General features: G+C 38.5%; 1 protein-coding gene across 3 annotated transcripts in view; it reads right to left on the bottom strand.

Moving 5' to 3' along the window:
• Positions 1–21,980, bottom strand: part of mlsl (malate synthase-like) — a 46,993-nt gene extending 25,013 nt beyond the window's left edge. Inside the window, exons 1-12 of one of the 3 annotated variants that reach the window (XM_025002241.2) lie at positions 12,171–12,365; positions 9,748–9,803; positions 9,537–9,665; positions 9,240–9,458; positions 7,808–7,898; positions 7,620–7,696; positions 7,138–7,248; positions 4,913–4,972; positions 4,519–4,675; positions 2,503–2,701; positions 754–832; positions 553–645 (exon numbers count right to left, since the gene is read on the bottom strand). In XM_025002241.2, the coding sequence (XP_024858009.1) occupies positions 553–645; positions 754–832; positions 2,503–2,701; positions 4,519–4,675; positions 4,913–4,972; positions 7,138–7,248; positions 7,620–7,696; positions 7,808–7,898; positions 9,240–9,458; positions 9,537–9,665; positions 9,748–9,753 (1,221 nt within the window). In that variant the 5' untranslated portion in view covers positions 9,754–9,803; positions 12,171–12,365. Of the gene's footprint in view, positions 1–552; positions 646–753; positions 833–2,502; positions 2,702–4,518; positions 4,676–4,912; positions 4,973–7,137; positions 7,249–7,619; positions 7,697–7,807; positions 7,899–9,239; positions 9,459–9,536; positions 9,666–9,747; positions 9,804–12,170; positions 12,366–21,916 lie in introns of those variants that run through there. The other 2 variants (XM_017439171.3, XM_017439172.3) reach the window with 2 other exon arrangements.
• Positions 21,981–22,584: the final 604 nt, after the last annotated feature.

Here is a 22,584-nt window from a genome sequence, read left to right as displayed (position 1 = left end):
AAAAAATAACCCAATTTGGAAGGATTTTGTGTTTCTCTTGTGACTGAACAGCTGATGCCATCTAGATTTAACTAAAATGTGAAACAATTAGTTTAACTATTGTTTGACAGTAATTTTCCTATTTATCCAATCTTTATTAAAAATGCTTAGGCTTAGTCCTGCTAGCCCATTTATACCAATTTTTCTTGACTCCTTTTATTTTATAACATTTGTGTCACCCCTTGATAAGGTGCCCCAGAGGGTGGTGAAACACATCACCTATATTGAAAAAAAAAACCTTACTTGATGCAGAAAAGCATGCATTTAACAAGTGCATGGGTGCAAAAATGGTAAATGTTTTTTATGTCATTGGTACAAAATATTGCTGGTCACAAAGTGGGGGTATAATTTGGCAGAAGTAAAAAATTGACTAGCATCTTTTTGGGATTGTATCTTCATTTCCTTCAGGATTAAGAAAAGTATTTTCATCCTGATATTACTCATTAGTTGAACATGACCCTTCTCCTGCTTGGTGCTGTAAAAGTTTCTAAAAAATCCATAATGCTGACTGACCGAGGGCATGGACAGCAGATCTTCAGGAGTAACTCTGACATCATCTCGAAGCAGGTGAAGTTGGTTCTCTCCTTCAGTGTGGCTCTGAAAGAGCTAGGAGGAGAAGAACAATGAGTTGGTCAGTTCATGTATCACTCTGCAGTTCATGTGTAGCTCCAGAGTTTAAGTAAAGCTCTGGAGTTTATGGATAGCTTTGCTTACTTCCTGCATGGGTTTAATCAGATTCAGGTCATATACCATGAAACCATCCACACCTGCGTTGATCTCCAACATTTTCAGTCTGAAAGAAAGAGGGAACACAACAAAGTCAGTGGTCATTTTTTGTTATTTAAAAAAAAAAACATTGCGTTGCACTCAATCAGCGTGAAGCAGCACTAGCAGTTTCATGTGTTTAATGAATAAGTCAAAGTAAAGGGGGTCAGTATGTTGGATAAAACCAACAATCTGACAAAGAAACTGTTCTTAGCAACTTTTAATTATTGCCTGCTGGTGAAAGACAAAAGCACATAATGTTTCTGCCTGTGTCTGTGTGAGTGTGTTTGTTAGCAAAACATCTGATGAATGACTTAACTAATGACACTTTGAGAATGTAATCATTCATGTGCATCTATAATTGATTAACTTGAGGAGTCAATTCAATTTAAGGTGGTCACCACAGCTAGGGCTGCAACTAAGGATTATGTTGGTAATCAAATAATATGCAATAATAATCCATTTTTTTTTCAATTAGTCAGCAATTGTTTTAATTAGTCTCTGCTTCCTGTGGGTGCACCATATGCTCTGGACTCTATTTTGTGTTTTACCTCATCTGCTTGAGTTTGCCCACCTGTAAATGTCACCCCAATGTATATGCAATAATGTAAAATAACATTCCACAGCACATTAAAATAACTGGTGAAACATATAAATCTGAAACAAATCAATTGTATTTATCATTTTACCTAATTTGACCATCACAAATGATGAAACACATTAGTCGGTACAGACTAAAATTGCAAGTAATTATTGGATATTTAAATAAAAAAGTGCAAGTATGTAACCAATAAAAGTTTACCATTAAACACTAATTTTACACACTAGGTGGGGCAGGGTGGGGTGGGGTGCAAACATGAATAACTGAATGATGTTTGCTTAGCAATCATCCATGAGACCTTGTTTAAACTGATAGAAACATTGTTGTCCAAACATTTAAAAAGGAGACAATAGGACAGGCTAACTTTACTTCTAAAATGACCTCAAAGCTGCTGTCTCTTCACTCCAGGAGGGGGTTGAAGAGCAAAACTCAGTCATTTCCTCCATTTATTGGCTGCTCACACATTGTCTGGGTTCTTCCATGTCTTGGCTCTAGTGTTTCATTCATGTTTGGATTTAGTTTGTTTTGCTTTTTGCTGCCACGTTAGCTTGTGTTTTGGGGTTTCTTTTATTTATAATAAATTAGGGTTTTTTTTAGCTCACGTCATGAATCTGCACACTGGGTTCACCTCATTTTCTACCCCACCTGACGTCCATCCATTTTCTTTACCTGCTTCTCTATTCCGGGTCGTGGGGAGCTGGTGCCTATCCCCAGCGGTCGCTGTGCGAGAGGCGGGGGACACCCTGGACAGGTCGCAAGTCCATTGCAGGGCCACATATAGACAAACAACCATTCACACTCTCACTCACACCTAGGGACAATTTTAGAGTCAGCACAGGGAGAACATGCAAACTCCACCCAGAGAGGCCCCAGGCCAGGAGGTGATCCTGCAGCCTTCTTGCTGGGAGGCAACAGCTCTAACCACTACGCCACTGTGCCACCCACCCCACCTGACAGTTTCATTAAAATCTTTTCTGTTATTCATAAGATAATTTTGCAAATATTTCAGGTAATCAAAGACTTACACAAGTGCACACACAGACAAGGTTCTACATTTGCCTGGATATCGCAGGTGTGAGCTGCATGTGTACAATTACCTTTTCACAGAAGCCAGCACTCTCCTGTAGGAGTCTGTGTTAAGGCTGGAGGGCAGCAGGAGAGCAGCCATGCCTCCTGTGGCCAGTGCACACCGACGGTGGCACGTCTGAACCAGCAGGTCCATGTAGCTGCGCAGAAAACGTTTCTCCATGTTGACGTATTTGCTCCGGTCAGGCAGCAGGAAATCCTCACGGTGACCTGGAGGTCAAACACACTTGGTTACGAAAAACCGGTAAAATCTATCAACTCTAACTGTGACTCAGTTAAAAATTGTGCAAAGAGACTCTTTTCAAAAAGATGTTTCCGATATTCATCATTCACATTACTGTTTTCCTGTTTAGTTTCTTTTGTTTGTTTTTTAGATTCTAACTACTTCAGCATATTTTCAGCTGTTTCAGTCATTCAGGTATCAAAAGGTATCAGCTAATTCAGGACAACAGGGCTTTGACTTTTGGTATTTGTAACCTTTATACTTTCTGAATTATATAATTATTATTTGCTGGTTTTAACTTTTTAGCTATTGATTTGTTAAATTTGGCATTTATCTACTGTATCACAAGCTTTTATTCTAAATATTTTAGCTATACCAACCCAGTTTCAGCTTCTGTAACAAATTTTAGCAAAGTCATTCAGTGCTCACTATTCACATTGTACTTTAAAAAAACATGCAAGACTTTCTAATTGTGAAAACATCTGAATAGAAGTAATCTGAGGAGTTTCAGTCAAGGTTTAGAGCACTTCATAGCACAGAAACAGTACTGGTGAAAGTTACTAATGATATCCTCATGTCCTCAGACAGTGGACTTGTGTCCATACTTGTCCTGTTAGATCTCAGAGCAGCATTTGATCCAACTGATCACAATATTCTATTACAGAGGCTTGAATGTGATATTGGGATATTTGGCTCCACGCCTCTTTTGGTTCCATGATGCTTGCTTCATTTCTGGAAGCGGGTGTCTGTGCGGGACATGTCCTGCTCCATCAGTGATTTGGGGCAGCGTAAGGACTGATTGTTTTTTGCTGTAGTTTTGCAGAACTGTTTTGTGAAAAAGCCTAGGGACTTCACAGATCTCAGAGTCAGAGCAAAGATTGACGATTTTAGCAAGAAAAAAAAATCCAATCCCAATCATTGCAAACTGACGATTTTTTAAAGTTACTAATATTGGCCTGTTAAATCAGTTGGCTGATTAATTGTTCTCTCTCTAGCATACAGTGACCACAGTGGGTCCAACCACCTCTAAAACAATCAGAACAAACAAACTAAAGAGAATCCCAAAACTTTGGATCCCTTTCAGTTCTCAGGCTCCTCTCTTGTTGAACCAACTTCCAGTTTCTGTCTGTGAGGCTGACACCCTGTCTACTTTTAAGACTAGACTTAAGACTTTCCTTTTTGTTAAATCCTACAGATAGGGTTGGCTTGGGTTTCCTGAGCTATTCCTTAGTTATGCTGCTATAGGTTTAGACTGATCATGGATTAAACTGATCACATTTTCTTCAATTTGCTGCTGTCTTTACTCCTTCTATTGTAATTATTTCTATCATTGCAATGTGTTTTTCTTTGTCTTTCTTCCAGTAAAAATTACACCTGAACGAGTCATTCTCTGTTTTTCTGAGTCTCTTTCCTGTCCTCTCAAAGCCCAGCTGGTTGAAGCAGATCCCTGCTGCTGCTGCTGGTTTCTTCCTGTTAAAATGGATTTTTTTCCTTTCCACTGATGCCTATGCGCTGCTCAGGATGGGAGACTGCGACAAAGTGAAGACTCAATGCAATATGCTGGCTTAGATAGAAAACTTTTATTACCTGGCATTTTATAATGTAGTGTAGTGCTTGTTTTGTATTATAATAGGAACTAATATGACTATAACTGGATTTGAATCTGGACCTAAATCGGATTTATGAATTTGGCTTGTTCTTTCTTTTGCTTGGTTCCCTGAGATGACTTTTGTTGTGATTTGATGCTGTAAGAAATAAAGTGAATTCAACTGAAATGAGTTACCAACCACAGTGTTTGTCTCACCCAACTTGTTGACAAAGGATGCTGAATAATCCCAGATCCCACAGTTGAGGCCTGCTGAGTGTTCTTGCAGCTCATAAAGAATCTCCTCCATTTCAAATGTTGCTAACACGTTTTCTATCAGCACCGTGGCCTTGATGCTGCCCAGAGGAAGGCCCAGCTGGACACACAGATACACAAATGAACCCAACCAAACAATACTAAAGTTGGAGTCAGAAGCTTTCCTGACTGACTCTAACAACTATTTAATTTATTTATTGAACACTGTTCTCTGGACAGTAACACACAGCTGACTGGACTGAACACTGGCCCTCCTCAGAAACTAACACAGATCCAATTTAACCTTTATATTAAACTTAACATTTAATAAAAAATGGAGACAGATTTGTGCAGAGACCTTTTCTTGTGTCCACACAAATATCTCGTTCCACAGTCTGGCCTCCATGAAGCTCTCTACCTGCAAATCACAGAGACACAGTTAAACTGAATCAGGAAAATAAAAATCTCATCACTGAAATTTGTTTTATTTTAAAAATGCAGAAAAAACAAAGTACTTATTGCAGTTTATGGTTGTAGCATTTAAATAAATGAAACTCAGATATTGTTCTGTTACATGATGATTTTCCATAATGCTTCAGTCTGTTGTAAAACAACGAAAACACAAAGTGTTAATATTGGTGGTAATTTCACTAAAATGACTCTACAAATAGGTGTGGTGCTGGGCAGTGTCTGTTGGAGACTGTCAAAATGTCTCCAAATGTTTCCAAGGGTTTTCAGTTTTCTCATATGAGTTGCCGAGGCTCGCTTGGGTGTCGCAGGAATGTTTAATATGGTTAAAATTTTTTCTCTCAAAACAGTCACAGGACACATCTGGAACCTATCTTTGTTAAGTTTCTGAAAGTCAGAAAATGTGAGAAACGTAGGATAACTTTTGGTAGTATTTCACTGGGCTGCGACTAGCTCTAAATTGTGAGAAAATAGACAAATTATTTATTTCAGTCTCACTGAATTCTGAGTGTTTGTGACCAGCGAGCCATGCAGTTGTGTTTTGAACAAACAGTTTTTGAAAATTATGATTTGATCTTGACTGGATATTACTTCCCCAACACAAAAATGGGTCTAATTTTATCAATTTTACAGATATTGAGCTAAAATTTGATATAGTCATAGATGAGAGTCATTCTCAACACATATTCCAAGCACTAACACATCTCACAATATGCAATATTGCATAGGATCATGCATAATAACATTTTTTGTCAGCATAAAATGAGCAGGCGATAAGCAGTCCTTTAAGACAGTAGTTCCCAACTGGTCAAGCTCTGGGACCCACCACAAGTTGTGACCCAAATCGAAAAAAACTTTCAACTTCTCAAATTTATTGAATGAAAAGTTGGTGCTGTTTGAACCTGATATAGCCAAACAAACAAACAAAAAAGTTTTAATGATAAATCTGAACAACCAGCAAGTGGCGATAATAGACTGGGAAATATTCCCTTTTATACTCCATAAGCTGCATTTTCATTCAAACTAAAGCTCTTCACTTCAGTAACTTTAACCTTTTTGAACAAACTCAATAGTGTTTTCACACACAACCATGAAATAAAGAAGTGCAGATACTAAGAAATAGTTTCAAAAAGACTAAAACCTGTAGCCTTAGCTGAGAATTCCCACTGAATACATACCAAGCATTGTCTTATTCAGCTCTTCAGTCACTTATTTAAGCTATTAACATAAGGCTGACAGAACAATCAGAACGTTAGCATTTTTCTTAACAATTTTTTGTACAGGCAAAGACCTGCGACTCTTTGAAAAAGGAACTTTGACCCACTTTTGGGTTGCAACCCACCAGTTGAGAATCACTGCTTTAAGGAATGCTAGGCTTTTAATTGTGTGAACAGAGTCCACATTCACACTTCGTTTTAGTTTTATTGTACATTTTTTGCAATCAAACCAGTTTCACAAACCCTTGCTATTTGAACAATTCATATATCAAAACATTCAGCTCAGTTATGTTATGTTATAACTTTTGGTTTTATAGCTTTTAAATAAAAAAAAACAACTTTATTTAAAATAAAATTCAACATAGAAACACATTTGTCTCTTTGAAATCTGCTTCAGCATACTGGCTTCATCAATTTATGCTAGTTTTAGCTACTGATTTGCTAATTTCAGCAAATAGGTATTGCTTTGGTAATTTTAGCTATAGTTTTGCTAATTATAGCTTTTAACTACAATTTTGCTAAGTTTAGTTTCCATTCAGCTTGGTTTAAATTTAACATCTCAGTTCTTCAACAAATTTCAGCAGTCATTCAGTCATTCAGCACTTTCACTGCATTTTTTACAAAATATGCAAATTTTCTAGTTATTATAGAGTTTTATTAATTTAATCTGTGACAAACTCTTGTCTTCATCACAGCACATTTCTATCTTTATGAACATTTACGTTTTTAGGTCTTGAAAAATTGGAAAGAGATGAGTATTGGGGAAATTTCAGCTGCTTCTAAATGTAAAAGGTTTTGGTCAAATTTCCCAGAGTCTCTAACTGACAGCTCCACGGTGCAGCAGAAGTCCTAAACCAGCATTAAATTTATTAATGACATAACTGTATGTTCAAGTTACCTTTGACAGGTAGAAAAAAGGTCCACTCTGATGTTCAAACAGTATCTTTCCACAGTGAAACATTAGCAGTCCAAAGTCAAACAGAGGACCAGGAGCCTCCTTTCCCTCCACCTAAAAAAGAGACCACAGGAATTGTCTTCTGACTAATAATCAACTCATTAGCTTTAGCATAATGCTAATAAACGTTTTAAAACAAATATTTCTTATTACCGCCCATGGCCAAAAGGAAAAAATTGATATCAAAAAGCATATACAGAGCATAGCCATGTTATTTTGCAATTTTTTTAACTGCACTTAAATTTTATATATGATCTTTAAATGGTACCAGAGTCCAAATAGATATAGTCAAATATTTTCACCCTGTTGTTGTACTGTTAATTTTTATTAGGAACACATTGTTCAGTAACCACAGTTTACTTCACAGAGCTGCATCGAAGGTGGCTAAGAAGAGATAGAATGTATGTAGAGGAGATCTGTGTTACCATCATGTTGTGCTCCACCATGTTCCAGGCACGGGGGCGCAGCATCAGCACTGGAGCCTTAGAAATGTGTGGCATACCTGCTCCCACATGAACAAATGCAAAAGATCAACAAGGCTGGAGAGAATGTGTGTCTTCTGCTCCGATCCACTCGAACCAACCTAATGTGGGTATTAAAATCTAAAACTCACCAGGGAGCTGGTTGTTTACTGCCAGAATGATGTTGTGAATGCCTTTAATCTGGTTGTAGAAGGATGGGCAGTTCCCATCATCAAAGTCAACCTGAGGAAACCAAAGAGAAGCTTTTTACTGATTCTTCAGTGGCTCAGTAAGAAACACAACTGTGGTTAAAGACATCCATCCATCCATCCATCCATCCATCCATCCATCCATCCATCCATCCATCCACTATTCTGTTGTTTCTTTTACATTTTCTGTTGTCATGTCAAACAGATCTAATAAAAACAAACAAACATGCAAATATATCAAACATGCAGCTTGATAAGGAATAGCTTGCAACGAGCAATTTAGGTAGCAGTACATCTTACAACATAGCCAAAGTTTCCTACAGACATCAATGGGATTTTGGCTAAACAGTTGAGAAAACCCAGTTCTCATTGGAGCTCTATAGGTCTCTATAGGTCACAGTAGAAACATCACTGACAGTTTAAACAGGTGACAGAAAGTTGGACTTTATATGACTGGACTGGCATTTTGATATCATGGTTTAAGAAAGTTCAACTTAAAGTGTGATGTCACAATCCAATTTTTGAACTGTCTCAAGTTTTCTAATCTTTGACAAACTCTACATCAAAACAGAGGCATTTTCTCTTCTTTCAGTCAGTGTCTCTCACTGCTAGGGGACTAACAGTCTTTACATTTATATAGTTAAAGTGTCAAAACGTAGGCATCTTTTTTCTGATCTTAGATTATTACAGTTCTGTTTGAATTTCAGGCAGTAGCTGCACTGACACCTTTCAGAATTTCTTAAGAATAATGAAGTTAAACATTCATTATTTACTCTGCATTCATCTTGAGTTCAGTTTCTAGTGACTGCTTGGGCTGTGGTTTTTATATTTAACACATTAAATTAAAAAAGAAGCAGCCAGGTGTTAAGGAGTTTTAGATGCGTACAAAATCTAACCATAATCCTTTAAAATATAACACAACCATTTCAACACACAGTGCTGAACTGACATCCATGTCAGTGATGAAATCCAAATCAGAAAACTAACACCAGACTATTTAAGAACATTTATCAACTCAGAGCTGGTTAGACTTGGTTTCTGAATGTGTTCCAACATGTAAACTTTCTCTTGTTTAGACTCCTAGAGATGTTGTTAGTATTTGACCTTGTTATTGATTTTGGCCATCTGGTTCACAGCTTTTTATTTGGGCGTCCTGCTAGATTACTTCTTGTAACCAAGTTAATTCCTCACAAACAATCCCTTTTTATGAGTTCAGTGGATTTTTAACTTGTTTTGTTTGCAGATGTATATATTTTTTCTACATTGTGAGATCAAATATTCTCTTGGTAAAAAGCCAAATTCAACAGGACCAGTGGTAACAGTCTTTGTGGACAAATGAACCAACAGAAACTAGTTGTGAACCTGTGTAGAGTACCTGTATTCCTTGTGCTGGTGACTGCAGAGCCTTAATGAAGCGCTGTGTATCACATGGGGCCATATCTCCAATATCCACGTGCCTTTTTTGGAGTCTGGGGGGCACAGGGAGCACCCTCCAGGCCGGGTCGGACCTTATGTGTTCAGTGTTTTCCAAGAAGTTTGGCAGGTCACCTGAAAGATCCAGGTGAGCCTTTCTGGACACTCTCAGCTGCAGAATCTAAAGAAAACATGAAGCTATCTCACTTTCAGCTCTCTTCCTCTTTTCTTTATCTTTTTTGAAAAAAAGAAACTTTACCTGATCCACCTTCTTATCAAACATGGAGATCAGCTCATGGAGGAAATGAAGGGACCCAGTGGTGAAAAGTGTTACATATTCAGCTTGTAGGCCTGAGGGTGGGGGTAACAGCTCCATCATGGTCAGAGCCTGGGGACAACAAATTTACAGTCCCTTTAGAACATTTGCAAAAAGTGCACGCAGAGAAATTGAAGTTCATTTTTTGCCTAACCTGCATTTATTCTTCTTTGGCCAGTGATAGAGAGTGAAATAACCTGTAAACTACGGCTGCCCAATTATGGAAAAAATAAAAATCACAATTATTTTGATGAATATTGTAATCATGGTTATGTATTTAGATGTAAACTACTGTACACAATAATAAACACATAAATATAATTGTGGTGATTTGGCTTTTTCTGGGTTTTGTTTATGTTTTTGATTTTAGTTCTTTGGTTTTTGTTTTGTTTCTATTCTGTTATTTGGATGGATCTGCTTTTTGTTTTGTCTCATGTTCATGTTTCATTTTCACTCTCCCCCAGTCATTCACTTGTCTGTCAGTCACGCCCATCTACACCTGTCCCGACTCTGTAATCATTCCACCTGTTCCCACTCACCTCGTTTCAGTGTTAAAAACCCGGTCACTCTTCCCATACCCTGCTGGTCCATTGATGTTGTTTGCTGTTAGTCTGATGTTGTTGCATGTTTCTGTCCTGTTTCTGGTTCCGTTCCTGCTCCCGCTCTTATTATGTTCACCGTCTTCTTAGTTTTGATTTCATCAATGTTTCTATTTGTTTGCTGCCCCGTCAGCTTTTGTTTTGTTTGTTCTTTAGTTAAATAAATTAGTTTCTTTTAAAATGAGTCTGCACACCGGGTTCGTCTCCATCATCTCCACCCATCACAACAATAATCAGCAATAAAGTTCTCATCCAATATACTGTAGGGCCCAAAAAAAACTGTTTTCCCCCGAAATGTTTGTTTTTATTTTGTCTAAATTTTGTTTTATGATGTAACAACTTTTTCACACAAACATGTTTTATCTAACAGTGGATCAATAAAATTTTAATTATTAAATTGGAAAATAAACTTCACAATTACTTTAATAAAAATACAACAAGTGTTTTACTTCAAAAGAGCATTCAGTAATTTTGAGAAGTGCTTAAAAATCTGCCTTACAGTCATTTATAAATAATTAAAAAAAAACCTTCCAGTGATTTTGTAAAACAAAAGGTCAAAGTCAACATCTGGATTAAAGGCCAGGGAGTAATGGTATTTAAGATTTAAAATCAAACTTTTATAAACTATTTAAAAATTTAGTGTAAACCAATTTGAATGTAACTTTGTCCTGTATAACTCCCTGATGAAGATGACAATGATAACTGTGGCTTATTTTTCTTGTAAGGTGCAGCTAAACACTTTCAGCTGCTTCAACTTGGAGTTAACTGACTTTAACTGACATATAATTGTGTTATGCAATCATTTCATCTAAATGGAGTTTTATTATTTTTTTATAGCAGAATATCTGATTCCACAGCTGTTTCCTCTGTTTGAGTGGGAACATATATTTCCTCGCTTGTTCTCAGTCATTATGTTCCAATTAAACCTATGAAAACGTTGTTCTCCTAAATCACACATGATGTATGAACATTAAAGGTTTTGTAATACACTTGGTGTTTGGTGTTAAACATAATTTCTGAGCAGCAGAGCCCCCCTCCCCCCAGCTGCAGCACATTTAGGAGGCAAGATGAGATGAGAGCATGCTTGCAAAGCAAAATATTGCAGAATATTTTAAATATTTTTTGTACAACCCCAATTCCAATGAAGTTGGGACGTTGTGTAACACATAAATAAAAACAGAAAACGATGATTTGCAAATCCTTTCAACCTTTATTCAATTGAATACACTACAAAGACAAGATATTTAATGTTCAAATGAATGAACTTATTGTTTTTTGCAAATACTCACTCATTTTGAATATTGAACATCTTTTCTTTGTAGTGTATTCAATTGAATGCTGACTGAATTCTGACTGCTTCTAGTTGACTATGTATTAATTCACTGAACACATTTCAATGTCAGTCCAGTTTATATCATAATGTATAACATTCAAAATAATAAAATACAAATACATAAGGTATGTCAGCTGTCAAAACGATTCCTAAAACATCTTTAAACAGGGAAAACAGGGCTTAGGTCTTTTACATGGAAACGTTGATTAAACACGGTAAAAAGCTGACCAAAGATGTTAAACATTCAAATATTCGACATAAATTTTACCGCTTCAGCAAGTCAACAGTAATCCTACAGTACATTACACTAACCTTATATAGACAGGTTTGTTTTTGTTGATTGACCAAGCAAGTCTAATTAAATAGTAATACTCTTGGGAGTTAAGATTAGTCTCACTCTTTTGACTTGAGGGGGGTGTGGCAAGATGGCGCCTTTGTATGGCTTCGTCGGTGCTGCCCCTTTTATCTGTTTGCTGTTTTTATTATTTTTAGTTCATTTAGTTTTTATCAATAACTTTGTGACGTTTGCTACGCGTGTTTATGACCGGGATGCGCTGCTGGCAATCAAAGAATCGCTAGTGGTTTGTTGTGACAGCTGGAGCAGTTCCAAAGGGAGTAGTCCACCACCGTTTGTTTGCTGCTCACCTGAGTGCTTGCTGCAATGCTCCAGAAGCAAGAAACGTAAAAGGGGGATCTAGAACCGGAGTCCAGGTTCGTTTGAGACGATTACGCAGACTTTTGGCTGAAAAGTTGGGACCATTTCGCTGTCTTTGGATTGTGTCATCCAGCTGGGAATCGGTCTCGTTACCGAGCCAAACTAGTGGGGACCTCCAATCATAGGCGCCGGTGTGGTGCCAAAAAGTGATTCTCTGCCAAAAACTGATCGGGTGAGATCTGGCACCACAGGTGTGGTGCCAAAAAGTGATTCTCTGCCAAAAACTGATCGGGTGAGATCGGGCGCGCCCCCGCGAAGGAGCGCGCTGCGGGACTGCGCTCAGCCTGCTTCAGTGTGCTTCGTCGAGTCTTTTCGAAGGTTTTTCTCGGTCGTTTAGTTGTTTTAGACAAATTATGTAAACACCAAAAACACACATATAGTTTATTAGCCAAGATTACAACAAAGGTTCTTCTCGTTTACCCTTTTCTCTCTCTAAGACTTGCGATGTTTCCCCGTGAGAGTCATTCTCGTGTTTTATCGTTTATCATAAATATCTGATCACTTCAATTCCTAACGGGAATATAGCGATAAAAATGTTCTTTTCACGGGTTATCGGCACTAAGCTTGTTTAAATTTCGAACAACTGTGTGGTTACTGAACTGTGATGGATGTAACTCAATAAATGACTAAATAAATAAAAAAAATGTTTTGATAATTTTTATTCTTTGCTTTGGAATTTCAGGCAAAATTGTACTGCAATTTTCACTCATGTAGATAATATATAGATATGGTTGAATGAATTCAGTCTCACACTAAACAAATGCCAGAAATTGCCCAAAATAGGTGTTTTTACTGCCATAAAGTGATTCAGACTCATTTCATGTCCAATGACAAACTGTTTCTGCCTGAAAATACTTTATTACACTAAGAGGGATTATATTACGTAGATATAGCTGAATATAGCCCACTCCCCTGCGCCCTTATGTGCAGGGCATGGATCGGGTTGGGATAAAAAGACAGAAACAGAGCCAGTCTGGGAGAAGAAGCGTTGGAGTGCCTGTCAGACACTTTTGAACACCAGAGTGACTTTAGCGCATCAGTAGACTTGTTATTTCGATTGTTCTAAGGAGGTTGATTCTTACAATTTGAACACTGGTTAATGCTAAAAGGTGACTCTGTTCTTCTGAATAGCTCCATTTTTATCCTGCAGACATAAATATCACAGCGAAGAGGAGAGAAACGAAAACATGTTTTTTAAAAACTTTTAAACTTGTTTATTTCACTCAGAAACACCTCAGACATTGTCTGATTTGGAGAGGAAAGTTTGACAAGAATGTTTTAAAGAACTGTTTCTGATTATTAGTCCTAAAAACTAAACTTTTATCTTTATTTAACAAAGATTGATATATTTTCTGTAGGTTTTGTTTGTCCAGCCTTCTTCTCTGACTCATAAACACCAAGCTGATTTAAGGTTTAACGGTTAGGAGAAATGAGTTAAACATGAAAGACGACGATGGCATCAGATGAGTTTTTACAGTTTGTCACACAAATAACACAATAAAACAAGTGTTAGTAGTTTGGAAATACACTAAAGTTTAATAAGAACTCAGTTTGTCCTCATTTAGCTCTAAATGCTGCTGTAAAAACTGTAAAAACCATCATGTTGTTCAAATAACTTGTGAATTATTGTAAAAAGCTGGTTTCTGAGCTGAAGTGTGTGAAGAGCACACAGCTCCAGTGCAGATCGTGTCATAACTTGAAGCTTAGTATGTCAACTGAGAACAACTTGAGTTGTTAGTGCACAGATGCTGGACTGATAGGCTCCTTGTGTTTGCAGTTGGCTCCTCTCAGCTGCCATTGTTCCTCTGATCCAAACGTCAGCCTCCTGTACCTTTCTGATAACGACAACGGCCACCTGTGGAGCGGGACCGGTGCAGCTCCTCTCTGCTCCTCCGTCTCTCCACCTTCACCTTTCAGTTGTTTGGTGTGTTTCCAGGGGTTTGTCTACGGCGTTTGCTCTGAGCTGAAGGAGAACGCCACTCTGCTGATGGAGGGAAACAGCAAAAACATCCCAACCAATGAGTACGGTGAGATTCTTCAGCAAACATCAGCCTGAGTGTTTATGTGAAGGTGTGACTGTTAACCATCCTGTGGCTTTTGTTGCAGACTGCCCCTCCTTTCTGGAAACCGGTGAGTTCCTTTCAGCTCCGTCTCTCTCCATCCCCTGGTCTGAGTTCAGTCCAAACTTCTCACCATCATTCTGTCTCATTCAGGAGCCTCTTCATCTCAGGACCTCTACTGGCTGCTCGTCCTCATCCTCATCGGGTGGATTTATTATACCCGGAGAAACTCGACTTAGCTTTCCAGAGATGGGAAAACGTTTGTGTTAAAAGAGTCACCTTTTGTCCTCCGTTCGTCCAGTTTCCTCATATTCTGAAGGACAAACTGCACACCGAGCTGAGAAAGGTGGTTTTCTTTTCCCGAGCCCTGATATCATCGTCTCTTATAGCTTTTATTTTATTTTATAACAGTTTTTAGATAGAAATTAGGCTCTCAACAAGCTGTTTTTGGGTTGTTTTGCTGCTTTACCTTCTTCTTCAGAGCAGAATTGTCCTTTTTCCTGCTGTTTGGTTGTATTTTCTCTTCACATGATGAAAACATGTTGCCTCTGCTGCGTTCACAGAGAGAGTCCAGACGTTTCTGAACAATTTCTCTGAACACCTGAGATTCCACTGGAAATCAACGCTGGAAACATTGTTGCTTCCTCCACCACAATAAAAGTCTGAATTCTTACAAATCAGTCGACTGTTTTTTCAGTTTTTAAGACTCACCAGTGAGCAGAATATAAAGCTGGAATGACGACAGAATAAAGTCCGGTTCTTGCCGTCATCAAACCAAAACCTGAAATAAATGAAAGGCAGGATTTAACCAAAGAATCTTCATCAAAGTTGGGACAAATTATTTACAGTTTTTTTACATTTATCAACAGAGAGTGCCGTCTACGGTTTTAACTTTTCTTCACCAGGTTTATCATAGATTAAAGTTGGGGCTTTTTAATAAACAAACATGTTGAAAAGAGGCAAGTTGTGTTTGATGACTTCTGATCTGAACTCATCTCATCCCCAAATGAAGGAGGCTCTGTACAATTTAAATGTTTATGTCCAATCTAATTATTTAATTTCTTTACTAAATATTTNGTCATTTATAAAGCTGTTGGTTGGTTAAACTAATTATCATTATTCATAATAATATACTGGAACAAAAAGTCATAGATGAAAAAGCGTTTCATTATTCAGTTTTTATTGATGTTAGACGATGATCCGATGCATGTAAAATTAATAAGGTGACGAAACACTCCGGTGGCCCCCCCACCTAGAAAATGAATCCGGCGCCACTGCCTCCAATTGTTTATCATCGGCATTTAACTCGCCTTGCATGGATGGAGGTCTACATGGTCATCATCGGAGCTTTCTTCGTCACAAACGCTCCTCTGATAAGCGCAATTTAATCACTTCACTCAACATGTATGGGCACCCACTCATTGTAAAGGCCATACGTTGGACCTTGTTTTTTCTTTAGGCCTTATTGTGGAACATGTTCATGTGGAGGATATATTCTTTAGTGATCACAATTGTATATATTTCAATTTGTCCTTCAGCCCTGATCCTGCTCCTCCTAGTCATTTGATCCAAAGAAGGATCATAACTGAACACAATGCTGAAGCTTTTATTTCTCATTTTGATCCTGCTTCCTTAGATTTTAACTCCATGAATGTGGACTTAGCTGTTTCTTGTTTTAACATTTACTGTAAGGACACTTTGAACTTAATAGCACCTTTAAAACAGTTCTGTTCAACATACAAGCTGTCCTTGGAATGCAAGAACCAGTTATTTTGCTAATCTCATTAAATCAAAAGGACGAAATCCAAAGATTTTATTTGATACAATTAAGAACATTGTTTCTCCACTGTGTTCATCTCAAAGTGTTTTTACGTATTCTGATTGTAATAGGTTTTTAAAATTTTTACTGACAAAGTTGCCAACATCAGAGCAAGTATCTTGCCTTAATTTTCCCACTGTTTGGACCCTCGTCCTCTGACTGCGGTGACGCGGTCCTCTTTTACACTAGTATTTATTAATGACATCTCAGATCTTTTAATGCATATGACACTGTCATCTTGTCCTTTTGATGTTTTTCCAACATCTCTTTTTAAAGATATTTTTAATTGCATTGGTCCCAGTGTAGTAAGCTTGATAAATTTGTCTCTTTGTTCCGGATCTGTACCTAAATGTTTTAAAACTGCATCTGTCTGTCCTCTGCTAAAAAAGCCTAACCTGGATTCTTCTATGCCCGAAAACTACAGACCTATCTCTAAACTTCCTTTCATGTCAAAGATGCTTGAGAAGGTTGTAGCATATCAATTGAACTCTTTTCTAGAAGAAAATGACCTTATGGACAATTTTCAATCTGGTTTTCGTAGATTACATTCCACAGAAACAATATTATTAAAAGTTTCTAGTGATGTGTTGATGGCAGCTGATTCTGGAATCTATACTGTGTTTGTTGTATTGGATCTGACTTCTGCTTTTGACACTGGATCATACCGTTCTTATCAACAGACTAAGAGATCTTTTTGGGTTTGCTGGCACTGTTTTAAATTGGTTCATTTCTTATTTATCTGATAGGTCTGATATTTATGAATAATGTTCACTCTGATGTTGCTCAGCTGTCCAGTGGGGTGCCCCAAGGGTCAGTTTTGGGCCCACTTCTCTTTTTGTTGTACATACGTGTTAGCAGAATTACTTTTGGCTCAGCGTTCAACGTGACAGCACGAGACTCTGTTTGGCATTCGTGTTGTGAGCTCCAGCTTTGTTTGGAGGACACACCCTTTATTTTACATGCGTGTGTTAAATTAGACAAATCACGCACGCGTGTGTTAAATTAGACAGATCATGTGCCGTGACACACCATAATCCAATAAGAAAAACAAACAACAAATGAGAGCACAAAAATATTCACAATGTCAACACCCCCACTTGCTCACATTTGGGTAACTTCCTCTGACTCTGAATATTTCAACAAAAATACATGCACCAAACATAAACATTTCATACTTCCTCAACTTACTCTTTGTTGCTGGTTTGGTTAGTACATCTGCAACCATTTCATTAGTTGGACAGTACTCTAGAAAAACTTTTCTTTCATTTATAACTGATCTGACAAAATGATATTTAATATTAACATGCTTACATCTTTGTCTGTACACAGGATTCTTGGCTAAAGATATGGTACCCTGATTGTCCTTATAGATCTTAGCTAAATAATCCAGACCATCCATGTTGAACAACAGTTGTTTCAAGTATACGCACTCCTGTACAGTAGCAGCTAGTGCTATGTACTCTGCCTCACATGTAGATAGTGCTACTGTAGGCTGTCTTTTGGTCCTCCATGATACTAATGGACCATCTTTATTTAGACTTGTACAGTAACCTGTTGTACTTCTTCGATCTGATGTATCACCTGCCCAATCTGCATCACTGTATGCATATATTAGGTTCTCACAGGCACCCTTTTTAAAGCATAGTTCTTTATTTTGTGTGCCTTTTAGATATCTGAAAACATGCTTTACAGTTTTCCACTGCTCTGTGGTAGGATTTGCAAAGTACTGTGCCAGTTTACTTACTACGAAGCTTAGATCTGGCCTTGTACATGTTGATAAATAGATTCAGCTTCCTACTGCCTCCCTGTATTTTCTGACATCATTATTTACTTCAACAATAGGCTGGACTATTTTTGTCATACCCTATAAAAATGGCTTTTTCACACCTTGAATCCAGCTTTCCTTTCTCTCGTTTGTAAGTGTAACAAATACATCCAAACTTCTGCATTCTAGAAATGTTAGGCTGCCTGCCTGTCAACATAAAGTAAGGTGTTTGCTTTGTGCGATTGTTAAAACATCTGTTTTGCACCACAGCTGCTGTCTGAACTGCATATGGCCATAACATTTTTGGCAATCCACCATCGATTAACATACATCTAGCCATGTCAAATAAAGTTCTCCAGTTTCGTTTTGCTGTACCATTTTGATGTGGAGAATATGGTGCTGAGGTCTCATGCCTGATACCATTTCTGCTCAGTAATGCTTGGTACTCTTTTCCTATAAATTCTGTACCATTGTCTGACCTCATACATTTAATCTTTCCATGTGGAGCCATGTCAGCAATAAACTTTTCAGTAGCTTGTACTGTGTCACTCTTGCTTTTCAGAAAGTATACAAAGACTGCACTGGAATAATCATCTGTAAAGGATAATGCATATCTTTGGCCATCTTTGGACATTGGGTCTATAGGTCCTGCTAAATCTGTGTGGACCATTGCTAGTGGTACTTTAGCTCTTGCATCTGGCTCCCTGTTCCTAGTTTGAACAAATTTTCCCTTTGTGCAAACTTCACAATATGGCATTGGTTCACCTCTCCCTTTAATTTCCATGCCATAAACAACATTTTCTAGTTTCAGTGCACCTCTGTAATTGCAATGTCCAAGAATCTCATGCCAACTTTGTAAATCATAACATTTTTTACACTAATCACCACATTCATTGTCCATCGTGTCTAAGTAATACAGTTTGTTACATACGTGAATGGGGAATTTGGTACAGTCTCTGAGAAGAACGTTCCTTCCTTCTTTGAAGATCACTGTTGCTCCGCTGGATGTTGCAGCTTTCACTGAGAAGATGTCCTACGGATATGAAGGGATGTACAGTGCGCTCCTCAGCACTGTTTTAAGCCGTCGACCTCTGCTGTCGATCAAACACACTTCCGCGTCTCCTCATTGCTTAGCAATCCCAAGACACCTGGATCCATCCGCCAATTCCACGCAGTGCGTCTCGGCCTGGAAGCTTTCATCAAACCTCCGAAACTTCCTGATGTCGGTGATGATGTGAGATGTCGCACCGGCGTCCACCATCAAACCTCTTCTGTTGATCTCGTCCATTTGCGTGTCAGCATCGCTCACCCGGAAAGCATACTCTTTGTTGCCGCCCATCTCTTTGGCTACTGTGCGTGCGTTGTCCCGCTGTTTTCTACGTCTGCAGGTTCCGTTGCTGTGACTGTTATTCTTACAGTAACTGCACCACTGCTTCCGCTGGCAGGTTCTGCTTATATGGCCTTTCATCCCACATTTAAAGCACACAATCTCAGAACTTCCTGTTCCAGGATCATTTGCACCTCTTGGTGCGTATTTCGTGCCAGATTGCGCTTTAGCCTTTATCACATTGTCCTCAGATACTGTCGCATGCATATTTTCAATGTCTTCAAAACTTCTGAGTTTAGTTTTAAACTCTGCAAAAGTCAGCTTATCACCATCTTCGCTTTGAGTGATATAAATGGCAAATGGCTTAAATGTCTCTGGAAGACCTTTCAGGACCATGGCAATCAGAAGTTCGTCACTTAACTCCTCACCTGCACTTCTTAAAGCGGTGATCACGGTCTCAGCTCTGATGATATACTCGGTTACCGACTCGCTCTGCGATTTCTGCAGTGAAGTCAGCTCAGTATACAGGTTGATCACTCTGGGCTTTCCTTTGCCGGCATAATGTGCCCGCAGGATTCCAAGCGCCACACGCCAGTCGTCTGGCGCGTCATGCATGTTAAGTGATAAACTCTTGTCATCCAAAAACTGAATGAGCTCTGCATAAGCTTCTGCGTTTTTCTGTGTGTCTTCTTCTTCATCGTCATCATCGGTAGGGCTCGTCAAAATTGTCTGTTTCAGCCCTTGCAATCGAAGATGTCCTAAAAACTTTGTTTCCCATAGTTCGTAATTTTTCTCATCTCCATCAAAGAGAAGTCTTGACCAGCGGCTATGTGCCATGTCCTTTTCTCTTCTGTTCATTTTCCTTGTTCACTTACACAGCAGGTGCACACTATCCGTCACGACATCCACCCATTTGTTCATTAATCCTGGGCCCATAACCTGTTAGCAGAATTACTTTTGGCTCAGCGTTCAACGTGACAGCACGAGACTCTGTTTGGCATTCGTGTTGTTCTCCAGCTTTGTTTGGAGGACACACCCTTTATTTTACACGCGTGTGTTAAATTAGACAGATCACGTGACGTGACACACCATAATCCAATAAGAAAAACAAACAACAAATGAGAGCACAAAAATATTCACAATGTCAACAATACGCCCAATAAGTTTTATTTTAAATCGCTACAGTAATGTCTCCTACCATGTGTATGCTGACGATATTCAAATATACTGTTCGTTTCGATCTTCCAAACTTTACAAATTGACTGAACTCAGCAACTGCTTGACTGACATTAAAATCTGGCTGGATGATAACTACCTGCAGTTAAATGCTGGCAAGACTGAGACGCTTATTGCAGCTCCTGATGACAAAATTGCAGAAATCAGGAAGCATCTTGGGTTTTTAAACCCTTCTAAGAAAAATCTGGGTGTTGTTTTTAACAGTTCTTTGTCTATGGACAATCATTGCAAACTGCTAGCTCGCAATTGTTTTTACCATTTAAGGAATATTTCGAAGCTATTTTATCACAGAAGGAATTAGAAATGATTGTCCATGCTTTTATTTCTTCTCGTTTAGACTATTTAGACTATTGGCTTCTGGTGGGTCTGAGTAAATCCTCCATGGCATGCCTTCAGTCTGTGCAAAACGAAGCAGCCAGGCTTTTAACTAAAACTCACAGAACAGCTCACATAACTCCTGTTCTGGCTTCTTTGCATTGGCTCCCGGTCTATTTTAGGACTCATTTTAAAATATTGGTTTTAACTTTTAAGGCACTCCATAATGAGGCACCTAAATATATATCAGAACTCATGAAGCCTCTCTGCCCGTCTAGGCTTCTGAGGTCTTCAAATCAGACGCTGCTGTCAGTACCTAGAACTCATTTTAAAACCTGTGGTGACAGAGCATTTCAGGTGGTGGCCCCGAGGCTCTGGAACGCTCTCCCTTTAGCATTGCGCTGCTCTGAATGTAATGACTCTTTCAAAAAAAAGTCTCAAGACATATCTCTTTAGTCTGGCTTTTTGTTCATTTTGTTTCACTGATTTTTATATTTTTGTCTCCATTTCTGTTAAGCACTTTGTGATTTTATGTCTGTGAAAGGTGCTATATAAATAAAGTTTACTTAGATATTTAACACATGCTACAGTGGGTCTGAGCAGTCCAGCTAATTATGATGACAGTTCAGTATTTTCTCCATATTCCCCATAGATTTGGCTCTAACATACAGAGGTATGTTAAAACATTCAAAAGCTCCACAACATGTTTCAATAAAGACATCATTAGGTAATGTTAGAGGAGAGGATAAGATATGAAACATGAAGGTGTTTCTTTCAAAGATGAACCAACATCTATTTCTTATAGACACAAGACCTGAACAAGCTGACTGATGTGTGACTACAGACCTCAGGAAACACCTACTTTGTTCTTCAGCCGGTAATGTTTACAATATCTCATTTAGACCCAACAGTGTAAATTTGTTACAACACAAACACCAGACTCACAAGTTTAACTCTGCAGGGGACAGCCTGGTGTTTTTTTTCTGTCAGTACTTTACAAAACCAACCAAAGAACTCAGAAATCTGCAGAACTGAACAAACTGTTCTAAGTTCACAGAGTGACTCTACTTTCACTCCCTCCTCTCATTGGAGCATAACTGCCTGATTTACAGCCTTTTATTTCCTGCAAAGTAAAAGTATTCGGAGATACTCACACAAGTGGTAAGTCAGGCCTGCTCACTGCTCAGCTGTGGACTTTGAATGTGTGTTCACTTCAGGCTGTGTTTGAACAGGAAGCTGGTTGAGTTTAAAGTCCCAGCTTCTAGCATTGTATTTTGATTGAAGGTTTGCAAAGGTTTTCACCCTCTTGGCAATCTCTCAGCTTTACAACCTTACAACCTCAAATTTATTATGATGTTTGTTTGTTTTGTTTTTTTTGGTGTGTGTGTGTGTGGGGGGGGGGGATCTTTAACTTTATTCAACATAACTACCACTTGCATAACTATTCACTCCCACAAATTCAGGACTCAGTCTAACCAGTCTTTGCAGCAGTTCCAGCATCAAGTCTCTTCAGGTCCGTCGTCATCTTGGTCCATCCAACCATTAGCATTTTTGTCCACTCTTCATGACTAAACTGCTTCAGACTGGATGGTTCTGCTGGTGTCCAAAAAAGCAACTTTAAACCAACCAGAGATTCTCAGGTGGACTGAGATCTGAGCTTTGACTGGATTATTCCAGGAACTTTAACTGGTTCTCCTTAAACCAGTGGAGTGTAGCTTCAGCAGAGTGTTTCCAGACCCTTCTGATGAAAAACATCCTCACAGCATGATGCTGCCACCACCATGCTTCACTGTGGGGATGCTTACCTTCACTGACTTTCAAA

Source organism: Kryptolebias marmoratus, linkage group LG9, assembly GCF_001649575.2.
Source record: "Kryptolebias marmoratus isolate JLee-2015 linkage group LG9, ASM164957v2, whole genome shotgun sequence".
Taxonomy (NCBI): Eukaryota; Metazoa; Chordata; class Actinopteri; order Cyprinodontiformes; family Rivulidae; genus Kryptolebias; species Kryptolebias marmoratus.
Note: the sequence above shows the minus strand (reverse complement) of the source record. Positions and strands in the feature narration are given on the sequence as shown.